The sequence below is a fragment of the Phyllobates terribilis genome, unplaced genomic scaffold (genome assembly GCF_046119375.1).
Source record: "Phyllobates terribilis strain yellow unplaced genomic scaffold, ASM4611937v1 Scaffold_1__5_contigs__length_1240528914, whole genome shotgun sequence".
Taxonomy (NCBI): Eukaryota; Metazoa; Chordata; class Amphibia; order Anura; family Dendrobatidae; genus Phyllobates; species Phyllobates terribilis.
In genome coordinates this window covers 235451153-235468513 of record NW_027362761.1, presented here as the reverse complement: position 1 = coordinate 235468513, position 17361 = coordinate 235451153, and the positions used below count along the sequence as shown (strand labels likewise).

The following is a 17361-nucleotide window of genomic DNA, read 5'->3' as shown; positions in this document are numbered from 1 at the left end:
CGTGAAAATAAAAAATCTAATTTTCCCACAAAAATGTTGCTTCAGTCCCAAATTTTTCATTTTCACAAGGGTAACAGGAGAAAATGGACTGTATAATTTGTTGAGCAATTTTTCCTTAGTACACCGATACCCCATACGTGGGGAAAACTACTGTTTGGGCATACGACAGTGCTCGCAAGGGAAGGAGCACCATTTGACTTTTGGAGCTCAATTTTGGCTGGAATAGATAGCGGACGCCAGGTCACATTAGGAAACTGCGCCCCTCAAGGAATTTAGAGGTGTGGTGGGCACCTTGAACCTACAGATGCTTCACAGAATTTTATAATGTTGAACAGTGAAAATAAAAAATCACATTTGTTACTTTAGCCTCAAATTTTTTATTTTCACAAGGGTAAGAAGAGAAAATGGACCCCAAAATCTGTTGTGCAATTTCTCCTGAGTACGCCGATACCCAATTTGTGGTGGATAAATACTTTTTGGGCACACATCAGGGCTCGGAAGGAGCGCCAATTGAATTCTGAAGCGCAATTTTGGCTGGATTAGATTGCGGATGCCATTGCACATTTGAATAGTCCCTGACATGTCAAAACAGCAGAAACCCCCATAATTTACCCCATTTTGGAAACTACACTTCTTGAGGAATTCATCTAAGGGTGTAGTGAGCACTTTTAACCCTCAGGCGATTCACAGAATTTAATAACATTGGGTTGAGTCATTGGAAAATTACCATTTTTTCCATTAAAATGTTGCTTTGGCCCCAAGTTTCAAAGTTCAAATGTGATAATAGGAGAAAATGAACTGTACAATTTGTTACGCAATGTTTCCTGAGTACGCCAATACCCCCTATGTGTTAAAAAAAATATTTTGAGGCACAGTGCAAAGCTCAGAAGGAAAGAAGCGCCATATTGTAGTTCAGATTTTGCTGGAATGGTTTGACGGTGCATGTCACATTGGCAGAGTCCCAGATGTGCGATAACAGCAGAACCCCTACATAAGTGACCCCATTTTACAAACTAAATTTCTCAATTAATTCATATAAGCGTGCAGTGAACATACTGACAAGACAGGTGTGTCCCAGAATTTTATACCATTGGGCAGTGAAGAAAAACTAATTACATTTTAGCCACAAAAAGTTTGTTTAACCCCAGATTTTACATTTTCACACATAGAAATGGGTAAAAATTGTACCAAAATTTGTCACACAATTTCTGCTGACCGTGGCAATACTCCATAATGTATGTGGCTGTACAGTACTGCTTAGCCACACAGCGAGATTCGGGAGGGACGGACTGCTATTTGACTCTTGGAGAACAAATTATCATAAAGTAGTTTGCGGTCTCCATATACAGAGCCCTCAAGTGACCCCACTTTGGAAATTACACCCCTCTTGTAATTTATCTACAGGTCTAGTGACATTTTTGACTCCATGGGTGTTTTCCAGAAAAGAGCAGCAGTGAATGTTGTAGAGTGAAAATTCCAAATCTGCCATTGTAGAGGCACTACATTGTAGTGCCCAGTACATTGTAGTGCCCATACATTGTGCTCAGCTCGTGATTCTGGAGACATGCACCCCGTAAATTAAGCGGGCTCTCATCGCTACAAAAATGCCAAACATGTGGATGCTAAATGTGGTTTAGGCAAACTGTGGGGCATTTGGATTTGGGAGTATAGAATTCAATGGATTTCTTTTGGGGGGCGAGGAGCCATAGTGCTTTTCCAGAGCCTTTGTGATACCAGTAAAAAGTAAGCTCCCTATATTGCCATTGCCAGATGATGGACCTGAGTGGGGGCGTTTTTGTGGATTGAGTTGAAGCTTTCATTGGGAACATTTTACATAACATTTTAGATCACATGTATCCTGCGCTCTACACTGAGCACTTACATTGGGGTTTCCATCTAAATCTCTGAATGACATGATTCAGAAGAAACGCCTGAGAGATCCATTCACTATAATGAGGGAGCAGAGTTACTCTGGACTCCGTCTGGCCTCTGTTCAGCGTTGTCTTTCTTTTCAGAGGTGCTCAAAGCTATAGCCGACCGTGCTTTTATACGTGCTGAAAAAGACGGACACTGGATCATAGGTCAGACGGCGTCCACAGTGTTTCCATCTGCCTCATTATAGGGAATCTTTTGTCAGGGGTTCTGAATCATATATTAGATTTACAGGGAAACCCCGTTGTAAGCTCTCAGTGAAGAGCGCAGGATAAATGTGAGCCGAGCCTTACTGCAATATTTTGAGAGGCAGAATAAACAAATCAACAGCAGGTAAATAATTGGTTTCATTTATTTTCTACGCCGTATAAGTGATTAGATGATTTTATTCTTGAGGTCGGAGCGATTACAGCGATATCAGATTTATATAGTTTTTTTTATGTTTGGCTGCTGTCACACACTAAAAGACGCTTTTCTTGGCCATATTTTGAGAGCTATAATTTTTCTATATTTCTGCCGACAGAGTCATGTTAGGGCTTGTTTATTCAAGTTGACATTTTTATTGGTAACATTTTTTGATGGCTTTCTATTACAATTTTTGGAAGGCAGAATGAACAAAAACAAGCAATTCAGGAATTGTTTTTTTTGGGTTTTTTTATGCCGTTCCGCGTGTGGTAAAAGTGATAAGGCAGCTTTATTCTTCGGGTCAGTACGATTACAGCGATACCACATTTATATCATGTTTTTATGTTGTGCCGCTTTTACACAATAAAAACTGTTCTATAGAAAAAGAAATGTTTTTTACATCGCTTTATTCTGAGAGCTATAGCTTTTTTTTATTTCTCCACTGATGTAGCTGTATGGTGGCTTATTTTTTCTGGGACAAGATGACGTTTTCAGTGATACCATTTACATTACCATTTGATTTTTTGATCGCATTTCATTGCACTTTTTGCTCGGCAAGTATGATGAAAAAGCATAGTTTTGTGCTGCGTATTTTATTTTTATTTTTGGACGGTGTTCACTGAAGGGGTTAACTAATGTGATAGTTTTATAGGTGGGGTCCTTACCAAATGTGTACTTTTTTGGTTTATTTTGGTTTTTACATAAATATACCTATTTATTGGTATAATATTATTTTCATATTTTTACATTTATTTTGTGATATTTTAAAAATATATTTTTACAATTTTTGTTTACTTTTTTTTTTTTACTTTTTTACTTAGTCCCTCTTTGTGGACTTTTATCAGCCTGATCACTGATATAATGCATTGCAATGCACCAGCATTACAATGCATTTTACCTGTTAGTGGTATGCTGACAGAGGCCTTTTACACCATGCTCCTGGCTTGGGCTAACAGGCTTGCCGTAGCTGACTGACCCGAAGGTCATCATGACGACTTCGGGTTGCCATGAAAACGATCAGGCCCTCGCGATGACGTTGTGGGGGCGCCGATCGGAAGGGAGAGGGAGCCCCCTCCTTCTACAAGCGATCCAAATGCTGCTATCAATATCAATTGCAGAATTTAGGGGGTTAAACAGCAGGGGCTCGGCTAACATGTAAGCCAAACTCCCGGTGGCAATCGCGCAGCTACAGCTCCCATACATCAAAGGACAGAAACCCCTACCCGACCTTTGACGTCTTCTCAATGGTCCACATAATATCTAATGCCTTGGAAAAAAAATTGTACCCTTCTCCTGATTGATAACTGCCAATAATGAGATCCCTTTGCTGTGTTATAAGCTTTTTACGGACTATGGCTTTAGCTGTAAAATTGAACTAACAAAATGTAAGAAATCCTACTAGAACAGGTAAGCTTTATATGGGGTTAATCAGAATCACTGTAAATGATGGCAGCGGTGTACTGAATACTATTTTAAAATTAGTTTAAACGTAATTGGCTAATTCTGCACATTACCACATCCCTAATTTTAAGAGAGTGTTCACATTTATGCAACCTCATTATTACAGGTTTTTTTTGTTATTTCCCCACTTACAAGGATTTCAGTTTGATTCTCAATGGATTTGTACAGATTATGGGTGACATTAAAGGTGGGAAAAGTACTGAAATGATTCTTCTTGGCATTATTTTTTTACATGACAAAAACCAGGCATTTTAAGAGGGGAGTGTAGACTTTTTATATCACCTGTATACAGTTCTTTAACATACATTAGATGCATTAGGCAATATGTATATACAAGAAAGCATTCAACACTCTCTGGTTATGAAAGAAAACTGGTGAAATTAAAACTGTGGGTTAAACAGAGCAAATGCCCACAGGGATAACAGTTATATGATCTAATACCCCTTTAGGCACCAAGGCTTGTTGACTTAAAGGTGTATTCCCATCTCCAAGATCCTATCCCAATATGTAGTAGGTGTAATAATAATAATAATACTATTAGAAAATACCTCCAATTAGAAATGTAGTATAGTATTTTTGATTTGCTATGTCTCTATCCTCATGTGCAGGCATTGCAGGACCTTAGGTATCTATGGTTACGACCTCTAGCAACTAGCTAACTAGCTGTCACTATATCAGTGGTCGTAACCATGGATACCTAAGGTCCTGGAATGCCCTGCATATGAGTAATGAGACATAGCGAATCAAAAAATCTATACTACATTTCTAATTGGAAGTATATGCTAATATTAATATTATTACACCTACTACATATTGGGATAGGATCTTGGAGATGGGAATACCCCTTTAATGAGACAACAGAGAGGAATTAGACTGGTATCCTGCACAAGTAATGTTAAAAGCCTTAGAAATTGTAAGCGTGCCTTTAGGTAGCAGGATCCTTTATATACAGTAAATCAATAGTACCCAGAAGCTAGCCTTTCACCACACCTTTTGGATAGCAATACAAAGCTATATTTAGTTTTTGCTTCAGGCCGTATAATTGAACTCGCTGATATCTTTCACATTTGAGATCTAAGGGTTTTTTTGGTTCAGTAAAAAAATATCAAATTAAATATTGAGCTTGGTCAATTTCCTGCAGATCCTAAGAGCTCGGCAGAATACATCTAATCATCCCACAAGAGCTAATACTGGCACGAAATGTACAGACTTAACTCCTTATAATCTGGATTAATAATAGAGGTCTCTGTGTTTGGTCAAGGGCGGCTCTTCATCCTAATATAGCAGGTAGAGAACAGTCCCTAAAGGGGTTGTCTTTTGGAGACTATCACAACCCCTCGTCTGATAGCCTCAGGCCCAGATTGTGAATCCCCTTCCCCCATCTTTATCAAGTAACAATGCTGGAAGAAATTTTAGCCAACTGTAAAACTACCCATGTACTTACACAATCATTATTCTTTATCATGACTTTTATAAAAAAAAAAAAGTTATTATGACATCCATCTTGACTACTAATATTATCCTGGTACTCATTAAAATAGCATGTAATATGACAAGCGCGTAAATAAAATGTATCCATACAACAGTAACACATCAAAAAGATGAGGAAAGAAGCCTGATAATGAAATATCATCTATGTACTGATGTATAAAATGTCTCACCGCAGATCCCAGGGGTAGGAGGAAGCCCAGTAGAGTCGGAGTTTGGAGATGAATTTCGTGAACTGTCCGCAGACTCGGGATATTGTCGCCTGACCAGACATCTAGTGCATAATAGCAAAAAGAAGGAGCGAGGAGCACAGAAAAAGTAGGTCAGTAAATGTTAAAGAGTAGTTGTCATTTTATTGATTTATTTTTTCCTAAATCAATAGTACATGTGAAAATAAGAAACTTTGTAATATATCTTATCAGAGAAATCAGCTCCTTTCTCCACCAGGACTGATGTTTCATTCTCAAAATTCTCAACTCACAGGTAAAATCTGTATTCAGTGAAGACAGATTCTCCCATAGGAAACGGCAGGTATTGTTGACAATGTTCTATAGAAATTGGAGCAGGATGTCTGCGTCTGCCTCTATCTACTCCTTGCTCCTCCCAATAACCTCTTTGTAGAATTGTAAAGGCCCCAGCTGTCATCTCCTATCTCAATATTGTGAAAATCTGTCTTCACTGAATACAGATTTTACCCATGAACTGAGAGTGAAACATCAGTCCAGGAGAAAGATGAAGCAAATTTCTCTGATAAGATATATTACGCAGTTTCTTATTTTCATGTGTATTATTAAATTATGAAATAAAAATTAAAGCGACGGGTACTTTTTAAGATATGAACTGTATTTGAATCAAAGTATATAGACTTATGAATCCTATTTAGGGTCAGTGGATATATATGGTATTCAAATATGCAAGTACTTTCATAGTGTGTTTTCCAAAAAAAATCAATCTGCGGTCCATTAGTTGTATGGAACCTTAAAGGTAGTGTGTCATAGAAAATGACACATTGTTTAATTGAAGGTTTTTATGTAAATTGTTTTTGCGTTGTTTTTTTTAGTAATGTTTTTTTATTATGATATATATTCAAATAAAATCTTGCCATTTTCTCACTGGCCACATGGGCTATTCTACACTTCTACTGCCTTTTCTTTCAGGAAATTCACATGTACATTAGCATCAATAACCAGACTCAGACCCTATATTTTGTATGGAAGCATCCGATGAACATGAGCAATTCTCATCGGGAAGGGAGGGGGAATATGGCGATCCTGTGTTAGCAGCTGTGTATAGAGGTGTCACCTGTCATTATAATCCTACCAGTGATGATAATGAGCCTGCAGAAAAGTCTTCAATAAAAAAACAGGATGTCTAAAATAGCCTCAATGGCCAGAGTTAAAATTGCAAGATTTTTTTTTCTTAATCTAGATTGTAAAATATTAAAAATATATGTTTAACACAAAAACCTCATTTAAACAATAGGTCATTTTCTGATGATACATTTCCTTCAAGGTGTGATCCATAAACTGCTATGGGGTCTTACTATACCCCTGCATATCTCCTATTTCATACACAAGACTTATTGAGGTTTTTTTTTGTTGGATTCTGGATGAATTTAACAGAAAAAAGAATGTGGCTTTCTCCATATGGAGTTATTATAGAAGCAAGTAATGATGTGCTATATGGCGCAGCACACAGAGTATCTACGATTGTGTCAGAAATGCAGAAGAACCACAGAGAAGTACAATCCTAATCATCACTCCAATAAGCAGTGTAGGCAGCTGCTAATATCTGAAATACCAGCATAGTATTTATTACATCTGAAAGATTATCTATATCATCTCACTTCTTACTACAGCGACCTGCAAACTGCAATTAAAGAATTCCCAATCGACTGTGCTGAGCTCTAATTAAGACGATGCTTGTCACAAGGCAAGGATCTGGTGTCACTTCCAAATGGGAACTTACACTGTATCTGGAGTGGGAAATATTTTGGACAGAGTGGCCTGGATGCCGTTAATCAGCTGATCCGTATTCTGAGCGCTGAGGGTCAGTTGGAAGCTTCCCTTCTCTGTTTCAATAAGTATCTGCAAGAGGATAGGAAACAGTAATGGCAGCATGAAGGCATCAAAGACAGACAATAGTGGCATATAGGGTAGAATTATCTCAATTTTACATTACTACTATATGTATCAGATCCACAATTCTATCTGATACATGTAATATTAAGAACTGGATGGAAAGAGGCATCTATTTAAAAGGGAATGTTATTACAACATTTGAAAAACTGGATTGATGGATCAGGGTCTCTACAGAGACACCGTTAGGTCTTTTCTGAATACTCGGCCTTCATTTTAGATACAATATATTTCTTGGTGGTACTTTTTCCAGCATACCGGTACTCATCTTTCTTTAATTTCTGTTTCAATAAGTTAACGATAATCAACTAAGTATGATATTCTCTCCTTTATGGAACTGTAGTCTATTTTTTGCACTTGGATATGACTTGTTATTCTGCGTTGCGGGAGGGGTTGGAAAGCGGAGTTTGTTTTTCATTTTGTTTGTAAATGTCTTTAAACTTGAAAATCTTCAAGAAAAAACATTTGATTAAAAAAAAAGAACTGGATGGGAGTAGTGAGGTAACAGTTAGGGGAACTTAAAGGGGTATCCCTATCTCCAAGATCCTATCACAATATGTAGTAGGTGTAATAATAGTAATATTAGCAAATTCCTCCAATTAGAAATGTAGTATAGTTCTTCTGATTCTCTATGTCGCTTACCTCATGTGCAGGGCATTGCAGTAGCTTAGGTATCCATGGTTATGACCACTAACAACTAACAAACTGTTACTATTACTGTGGTCATAACCATGGATACCTAAGCTCCTGCAATGCCGTGCACATGGGGAAAGCACAATAGCAAATCAGAAGAACTATACTCCACTTCTAATTGGAGGTATTTTCTAATATTATTATTATTACACCTACTACATATTGGGATAGGATCTTAGAGATGGGAATACCCCTTTAATGATAATGTTGTAATATTGACTAGGAAGGTCAATATCACTGCTCAACAATGGTTATACATACTCAGTACCTGGCTAAGACTGATAGCTGTGAGACATCGTATTTCCAGAACACTGAAGGAGCTTTCAATCTAAAAAAATAAATAAATGGAAACGTCAAGGTCACTATTAGGCTAAGAGGATTCAGGATTTGCTGTGGATTTCCACACCACAAATCTGCAGAAATTTATAATACAATACAAGGAACTGTGGTTCTTAAAATCTCATTCACACATTGCTGAAAAAGTCCACATGAAAATTAAAGGGAATCTGTCAGCAGGTCTTTGCCACCTAAGCTGAGAGCAGCCTGATGTAGGAGAATAGACCCTGATTCTAGTGATGTGTCACTTACTGGGCTGCTTGCTGTAATTTCAATAAAATCAGTGTTTTATCAGAAGATTATCACTAGAGGACTAGTTGTCTGGTGCCATGTAGTCCTCCTGCTCTGTGTAACCCTATCCCCACCACTGATTAGCCGCTTTCTGTCAATGCATAGAGTACACAGAAAGCTGCCAATCAGTGGTGTGGGGGCGGAGTTATACAGAGCTGAACATTCAGAGAACCGCTAGATCTGCAGCAAAGAAAACAATGATGCTATCAAAACTGCAGCAAGCAACCCAATAAGTGATACCACTAGATCCAGGGTCTCTGCCCCTACATCATGCTGCTCTCAGATCAGATAGCAAGAACTTGGTGACAGATTCCCTTTAAGGCTATTTTCCTACGATCAGTATTTTATATCAGTATTTTTAAGTCAAAACCAGGCGAGGAACAATCAGAGGAAAAGTATAATAGAAACACGTCACCACTTCTGTATTTATCACCCACTCCTGGTTCTGGCTTACACATACTGATGGAAAAAACTCACCAAATACTCAACGTGTGAATGTGGCCTAAAGCATGGTGTGGATTTCATATCTGCATCGTGCTCATTGTTGTGAGGATCTTCATAGTGGATTTCACCCTGTTATATGCATTGTATTGGAGTAAGATGAAATCCGAAGCTAAATCCACAATTAAATCTCCAAATAACATATGCGGATTCTGCCTGCAGATTTGTGAACGAATCTGCCCAAAAATTTTCAGCAATGTGTGAACTTGGATATAGAATACAATAGAGATCGAAGGCAAGATGGCCAGGAAACAATCAAGTTTGAAAGCAAATGGGAAAAGATTGAAGACAATGATATAGGTAAAGTTAAGTATACTGAAGAACAGGAACCTGACTGGTGTATTTGAGAGACATTGTCGGGCAGGACGCTCTCAGCACTGGACCTCATCTCAGTGTTTGGCCACATGTCCACCCTCTACCCCCTCCTGATTCCTTCATCCTCTCTTTTGCAGACGGTGTACAGATCAGTCTAGGAGTATTTCCCGGAGCACTGTTAGCTTCTACCCACACATGTTTTCTTTGGATTTAGAGGGAAGGATTACCTGATAATGATTTAATCAGTAATGTATATATTTACATAGTGCATTACAGTCCAAGCTTTGTATGTGCCCACTTAAAAGGGTATTCTGAAGTTTAGAAGTTATCACCTATTAATTGGATAGGGAAGAACTCCCCGATCACCGGGTTTTAGCCGCTGGGACCCCAGCTAATCCCGAGAACTGGGGCTCTGCAGAGGTGGTCGATTACACTCACTTGCTACTCCATTTATTCTTAATGGGACCACCAGAGATAACCAAGCACTATGCTCAGCTAGTCTTCGGCACTGCCATAAGAATGAGAGGAGCGGCAGTACGCATGATAAACCCCAGCTCCATCCATAAGGGGCTCTCCAGAACCCTGAGTTCTTGGGATCCGTGTGTTTCCCTGCAGTCAGACGTCCCAATCACTGGGCTCTAACTGCTGACACCCCAACTGATCCTAAGTATCGGGGCTCTGAAGAGTTGGTCGATTATGTTCACTTTTGCTCCATTTATTCTTAAAGGGATCACCAGAGATAACCAAGCACTGTGCTCAGCCAGTCTTCGGCACTCCCATAAGAATGAGAGAAGCAGCAGTACGCATGATAAACCCCTGCTCCATTCACAAGGGGCTCTTCAGAACCCCTGGTTCTTGGGATTGGTGTGGTTCCCAGCAGCCAGACCTACTGCGATTGGGAAGTTATTGCCTATGAAATAGGGATAAGCACTGAATAAGATTACTCTTGATTAAGGAGTTATTACTAGTTTGGCAATATATCACATATTCACAGGACATGGTGATCGCTGGTGGTCCGAACACTGAGAGCCACACTGTTCCCAAGAACGGGGCTATTAAATGCCCCATAATAATGGAATAGAGGCACACATTGTCTATGGGACTGATGGTCATAGCCAAGCGCTGTACTTGACTATCTCCAAAATCCTATTTTTGGAACTTAAAAAGTTGTGAGTAGCTGTTAACGTGTCATATTGGGAATAAACAATTAGGTCTGGAAAGGTATCTACAGTAAACCATGTCCTTGGTCAGGCCACCTGGCTAGAAGGACAAACAATAGTTATGCAGGGCTTCTTTGAGTAAAGGTTGTGGCCATTGCATGCCCATGTAAACCTGTTTAGTTCACAGTACCAAGACTTCTCCTGCCTTTTGACTTCTCTTCATATTTTGCCTCTTGATAAGACGCGACAGTGATTTTCTTCATAAAAGCAGTTCTTTTTTAATAACCCACAGTAGTTCATCGATTACTCACTTTTGCTGGCAGCTTGATGTAGAATATATAGAATCTCCAGCATGTTGTGACCTGAGAAGAAATACATAGATATGACAGATTTTATTAAAAGATGTGAGTGTATGCAACTATGGCAAAAAAAAATAAAAAATGAAATGAATCAGTTGCTATGGAAACTTCCATACTTTGTTTTGTGGTACTCCACTGAATTGTTTATCTCGGAAAAGACAATCAGGTAGGTCCTATAGTTATTTTCTCAGCTTGTCACTAGGAAACTGTAGTATGATATTCATTTTACTAAAACATGAGCAAATTCACCAATGCTATGCGATGCACATTAGCAGAATAAACATGTGCGTATGTGTGCATATGTGTGTAGGTGTACACTATGTGCAGTACTAGTCGGGATTAGTGTACCCAACTAGACAGGTCCCAGGATGAAGAATAGAGAACTGAGTAGAATAAAGTCACTACCAACTACTATTACCTACAGACTGCCATAAAATCTGCAATGTCTGTAGTCTGTGAAGGGGGGGGGGGTGTAACTACTGGGATTGTAAAATTCTAGAAGACAGGCTGCATATATGATTAAAAAGAACTCATAGACCTGATGAAGCTGGTTTACTTATTTTGAATATCCACATCAGAATGGCTGCATAGTCCAATCTGAAAGTTTGAACTTAATCTCAGCCCACCTAGATTGATAGCTCGGCATCTCTTCTCCCAGCTGCTGCTGAAATCTCAAAATGCTCAGTATAAGCTGCAACTGTCAGGCAGGCTGGGTGGTCATAGACTCCCTCACTCTTAAGCTGGACTCGTGAAATTTGCATCTTAATATCAGGATTATACAGCCATTCTGACATTGGTTTTCAAATTACCGGTACGTACATCAACCTGAACGGATCGAAGAGATCATAAAGTATGCAGTTTATATTGTGATATCTGGTGATAGATCCTCCTAATGGCAAACAATATACAGTAGTGTACAAAATAATAGCAGTGTGTTCAAAAACATGAGTTAAGCACAAAATCTTTATACTAGTTTTTATTTCCATGCATTTGGACATTGCACACTGTTCTCTAATTCAAAACATGAAGAGAAATGTATATAATTTTTAATTATTTTACAGAAAATAACAAAAAATGAACACGGGGCTGTTCTAAAAAGTAGCAGTGTCTCAATTTGTCTTTACAAACTCACAATATGTACTTTTCTTGAGGATTTAGCATTCCTGTGAATCACTAACCTAATATTTAGTTGTATACCCACAGTTTTTTTTAGAACTGCTTCACATATATGTTGCATAGAGTCAACAAACTTCTGGCACCTGTCAACTGTTATTCCAGCCCAGGATGCTTTGACTACATCCCACATTTTTTTGGCATTTGTTGGCTTTGCCTCAGAAAAGGCATTTTTGATGTTACCCCACAAGTGTTCTATTAAGGTCCGGAGATTGGGTTGGCCACTCCATAACCTCAATTTTGTTGGACTGGAACCAAGATTTTGCTTGTTTACTGGTGTGTTTAGGGTCGCTGTCTTGTTGAAACACCCATATCGAGGGCATATCTTCTTCAGCGTAAGGCAACATGAGCTCTTCAAGTATTTTAATATATGCAAACTGATCCATGACCCCTGGTATGCGGTAAATAGGTCCAGCACCATAGTAAGAGAAACATGCCCATATGATGCTTGCGTCGCTATGCTTCACTGTCTTCAGAGTGTACTGTGGCTTGAATGCAGAGTTTGGGAGTCGTCTGATGAACTGTCTGTGGCCCGTGGACCCAAAAAGAACAATTTTACTTTCATCAGTCCACAGAATGTTTCTCCATGTCTCTTTAGGCCAGTTTATGTGTTCTTTGACAAATTGTATCCGCTTCAGTACATGTCTTTTTTTTAACAGTGTGACTTTGCAGGAAACTTCTTGCTAAGAGATTAGCTTCACACAGACGTCTTCTAACTGTCACAGTACTCACATGTAACATGAGACTGTCTTTGATCATCCTGGAGCTGATCATTAGCTGAGCCTTTGCCATTCTAGCTATTCTTCAATCCATTCGAATGGCCGTCTTCCGTTTTCTTCCACGTCTCTCTGGTTTTGCTTTCCATTTTAAAGCATTGGAGATCATTTTAGCTGAACAGCCTATCATTGTCTGCACATCTGCACAATCACAAGATTATTTTATCTGGTAGATGAAACTCCTGTCATTCAACTGATATAGCTAGTGGTGGCTATAGGTGGTCACACATTTCACTTCAGGAGCATGCCCATGTTAAGTCCTCCTATGCGTAAGTCACTCTTTGGACTTAGAAGGGGGCAACTCATCTCTATGACATCTATATACACTGCTCTAAAAAAATAAAGGGAACACTTAAACAACAGAATATAACTCCAAGTGAATCAAACCTCTGTGAAATCAAACTGTCCACTGTTTCACATGCTGTTGTGCAAATGGAATAGACAACAGATGGAAATTATTGGCAATTATCAAGACACCCTCAATAAAGGAGTGGTTCTGCAGGTGGGGACCACAGACCACACCTCAGTACCAATGCTTTCTGGCTGATGTTTTGGTCACTTTTTAATGTTGGTTGTGCTTTCACACTCGTGGTAGCATGAGACGGACTCTACAACCCACAGAAGTTGCTCAGTTAGTGCAGTTCATCCTGGATGGCACATCAATGTGAGCTGTGGCAAGAAGGTTTGCTGTGTCTGTCAGCGTAGTGTCCAGAGGCTGGAGGCGCTACCAGGAGACAGGCCAGTACACCAGGAGACGTGGAGGGGACCGTAGGAGAGCAACAACCCAGCAGCAGGACTGCTACCTCCGCCTTTGTGCAAGGAGGAACAGGAGGAGCACTGCCAGAGCCCTGAAAAATGACCGCCAGCAGGCCACAAATGTGCATGTGTCTGCACAAACGGTTAGAAACCGACTCCATGAGGGTGGTATGAGGGCCCGACGTCCACAGATGGGGGTTGTGCTCACAGCCCAACACCGTGCAGGACGCTTGGCATTTGCAACAGAACACCAGGATTGGCAAAGTCGCCACTGGCGCCCTGTGCTCTTCACAGATGAAAACAGGTTCACACTGAGCACATGTGAAAGACATGACAGAGTCTGGAGACGCCGTGGAGAGCAATCTGCTGCCTGCAACATCCTTCAACATGACCGGTTTGGCAGTGGGTCAGTAATGGTGTGGGGTGGCATTTCTTTGGAGGGCCACACAGCCCTTCATGTGCTCGCCAGAGGTAGCCTGACTTCCATTAGGTACCGAGATGAGAACCTCAGACTCCTTGTGAGACCGTATGCTGGTGCGGTTGGCCCTGGGTTCCTCCTAATGTAGCACAATTCCAGACCTCATGTGGCTGGAGTGTGTCAGCAGTTCTTGCAAGATGAAGGCATTGAAGCTATGGACTGGCCCGCCCGTTCCCCAGACCTGAATTCGATTGAGCACATCTGGGACATCATGTCTCACTCCATCCACCAACGTCACGTTGCACCACAGACTGTCCAGGAGTTGGCGGATGCTTTAGTCCAGGTCTGGGAGGAGATCCCACAGGAGACCATCCGCAACCTCATCAGGAGCATGCCCAGGCGTTGTAGGGAGGTCATACAGGCACGTGGAGGCCACACACAATACTGAGCCTCATTTTGACTTTTTTTAAGGACATTACATCAAAGTTGGATCAGCCTGTAGTGTGTTTTTCCACTTTAATTTTGGGGGTGACTCTAAATCCAGGCCTCCATTGGATAATAAATTTGATTTCCATTGATGATTTTTGTGTGATTTTGTTGTCACCACATTCAACTTTGTACAGAATAAAGTATTCAATGAGAATATTTCATTCATTCAGATCTAGGATGTGTTATTTGAGTGTTCCTTTTATTTTTTTGAGCAGTGTATAAGTTTTAGAGTTTATCCAAGTGTCCTCATGGAACAACTTCTTTAAGAAAGCAATAAATGTATTGTTATTGTTTGAAGAGAAACTGGGATAATAATGAAGCAATAACCATGATTCTAAGCTAACGTTAAAACAATATTCTATCTTAAAGAAGAACTCCCAACAAGGTTTGTATCCTCTTAATATATGGCAATCATCATATTATATAGCACTGTGTACTTACAATTGCTCATTTTGCCTTTTACCCAGTTAATTCTTCTCTTTTCTCTGCTCTATGTAGAAACAGGAAGTCTCTTATCCCTGCATAAATCATTCCCCTCTTCAACTCCTGACCCAGCTGCTCCCCCCCCCCTGCCAGGGACTTTTGCAGTGACTCATGACTCATACAGGGAAAATTGACCTCCTGTTTCTACATGGAGCTTAGAAGGATTCAGCTAGTCAGTTTTTAATCATGTGATGTGATAGACCTAATGGAAATGAGAAGTATTAACTGGGTAGAACAGCAAAATGAGCAATTGTAAGTACACAGTGCTATATCATATGATTGCGATATATTAAGAGGATAACAATTTTGATAGGAGTGCTTTTTTTCTCCATCTTCTCAATTGACTATGTGCGAGTACATCCGACTGCACTCAGATGTCTCACTTATAAAACATGGGAGACGGCTGCCAGCCGAATGATTATGTGTGCATGGGCAGCTTTGGACGCAAGTTTATGGAGATACCTAGAATTTCCATCCATGCACAAAACTTTTATAACTCTATTAGTCCAATATCATGAACTGAAAACCTCAGGACAGAATGCTGGACCTAAAACAATATGGTATTAATGGAGACATTAATTTTAGGACTTGGCATTTTTAAGTTCGGTAAATTAACTGTTTTTAAATCAATTTACACAACTAATGGAGTTGAAAAAAACCTGTCCCAACATAGATATAGTTACAGTCTGGAGAGCAAATGTTTAATGCTGGGTAATGTAATATCAGGGAAAAGTTATACGGACTCACTAGAATATGCTCCAAGGAAACGATGGTTTAAAAGTCACAAATAGAGATTAGAAAATTGATCCAACTAATTTGAGATATACGTCCGATTTTCCATCAGTTCCCCCACACAATGAATTGATTTGCTGAGTTTGTGATTCACATTTTGGTAATCGAAGTGGAAACGATTTCTCTATTGCATTCTACTGGTTATATCAAGAGAATAGAACAAATTGATCTGCACATCTTTCAGTTGCAGGAACTACTCAACCTGCCGAAGGCTAAAGGCTGGTCAATGGCAGACCTCCTGCATCTATCTTTTGCTCCTAGACGCAGTACTGACCTCACTAGTAATTAGGTGGGACACCATTACTTTGTTTACTTCCAACGTACATGTGTAGTGACTGTATTGTCAGCTTACTTATATGTGCTCACCTAAGTGTGGTGAGTGGCATGTGTATGATACTACGTATGACTGAGGGTGGATCCCTGTATGTAGTAAGCATGCATAGGTGTCCTTCCATGTGTGTGCTGAGTGTGGATAAATATGCAAGTATCTATGTAGTGACTGCATCAGATTTACTGTATGGGGCATCTAAAGAATACCCTATAACTCTTAGACAAGAAGGAAGAAATGTAGGATTATCAAAAGCTTATGAAAGGCTATTAAATCCTATCTGTGGAGTGGTCAGCAGAAAGCAATGTAAAATTAACTTGCTGTTGACCACTCGACTGATCATGTGATAACAGGGATTAAGGTATGATATCAGAACTGCAATTTTGTACTAGATCATTGCATGACTGTGAGAGAGAGTGAAGCAGCCAATGATTGGCTCAGGGATCACATGACATAAAAATGTCACGAGAGCCCCAGGAGAGGCAGTGCCAACAACCCTGGAACGGCACCGCAGGTGAGTATAAGTGTTGTTATTTTACTGGGGGGCAAACCTACAGATTGAGAAGAGGTTGCCCGAGTAGTGGACCACCCCGTTATGTAATATTTCGCCTTGCAACTGGAGATCCTTAAAGTGTTTGTTCACTATTGGACAACCAAAGCCTAATTACTTCTGGGCCCCATTTCAAATTAAAACATTGTATACTCTCCCCTCCTGCAGTTGTGCCGTTCCAGCTAAGTCGGCTCCACTGTTCCTCGTGGGTTACACTGTTGCATCATGGGTCTGCTGCAGCCAATCAGTGACTGTTGATTGGCTGCAGCTAATCAACATTTAATCCGAGCAGACTTCCGCTCTAACGTAATAGAAAAGGCTGCAGCTCATCAGATCCGTGACACAACAATGTCGAGTGATCCGCCAGGAAAAGCAGCGCTGACATTTCTGGAATAGTGACACTGCTGGCAGTGAGAATCTTCTCTTAAATGAGGCACTGAAGTGATTAGGTTAGGGTTGTCCAGTAGAGGACAGCACATTTAATGTCCCACCAGGTCTTTTTTCTTTTATCTTAACC

At 40.0% G+C, this 17361-nt stretch overlaps 1 protein-coding gene across 3 annotated transcripts in view; it reads right to left on the bottom strand.

Annotated features, from left to right (window-relative positions):
• CARMIL3 (capping protein regulator and myosin 1 linker 3) overlaps positions 1-17361 on the bottom strand; it is a 116484-nt gene that overhangs the window by 89450 nt on the left and 9673 nt on the right. For all 3 annotated transcript variants that reach the window (XM_073671082.1, XM_073671084.1, XM_073671083.1), the window contains exons 3-6: positions 11032-11082; positions 8386-8445; positions 7255-7373; positions 5460-5560 (exon numbers count right to left, since the gene is read on the bottom strand). In XM_073671082.1, coding sequence (XP_073527183.1) covers positions 5460-5560; positions 7255-7373; positions 8386-8445; positions 11032-11082 — 331 coding nt within the window. The remainder of the gene's footprint in view (positions 1-5459; positions 5561-7254; positions 7374-8385; positions 8446-11031; positions 11083-17361) is intronic.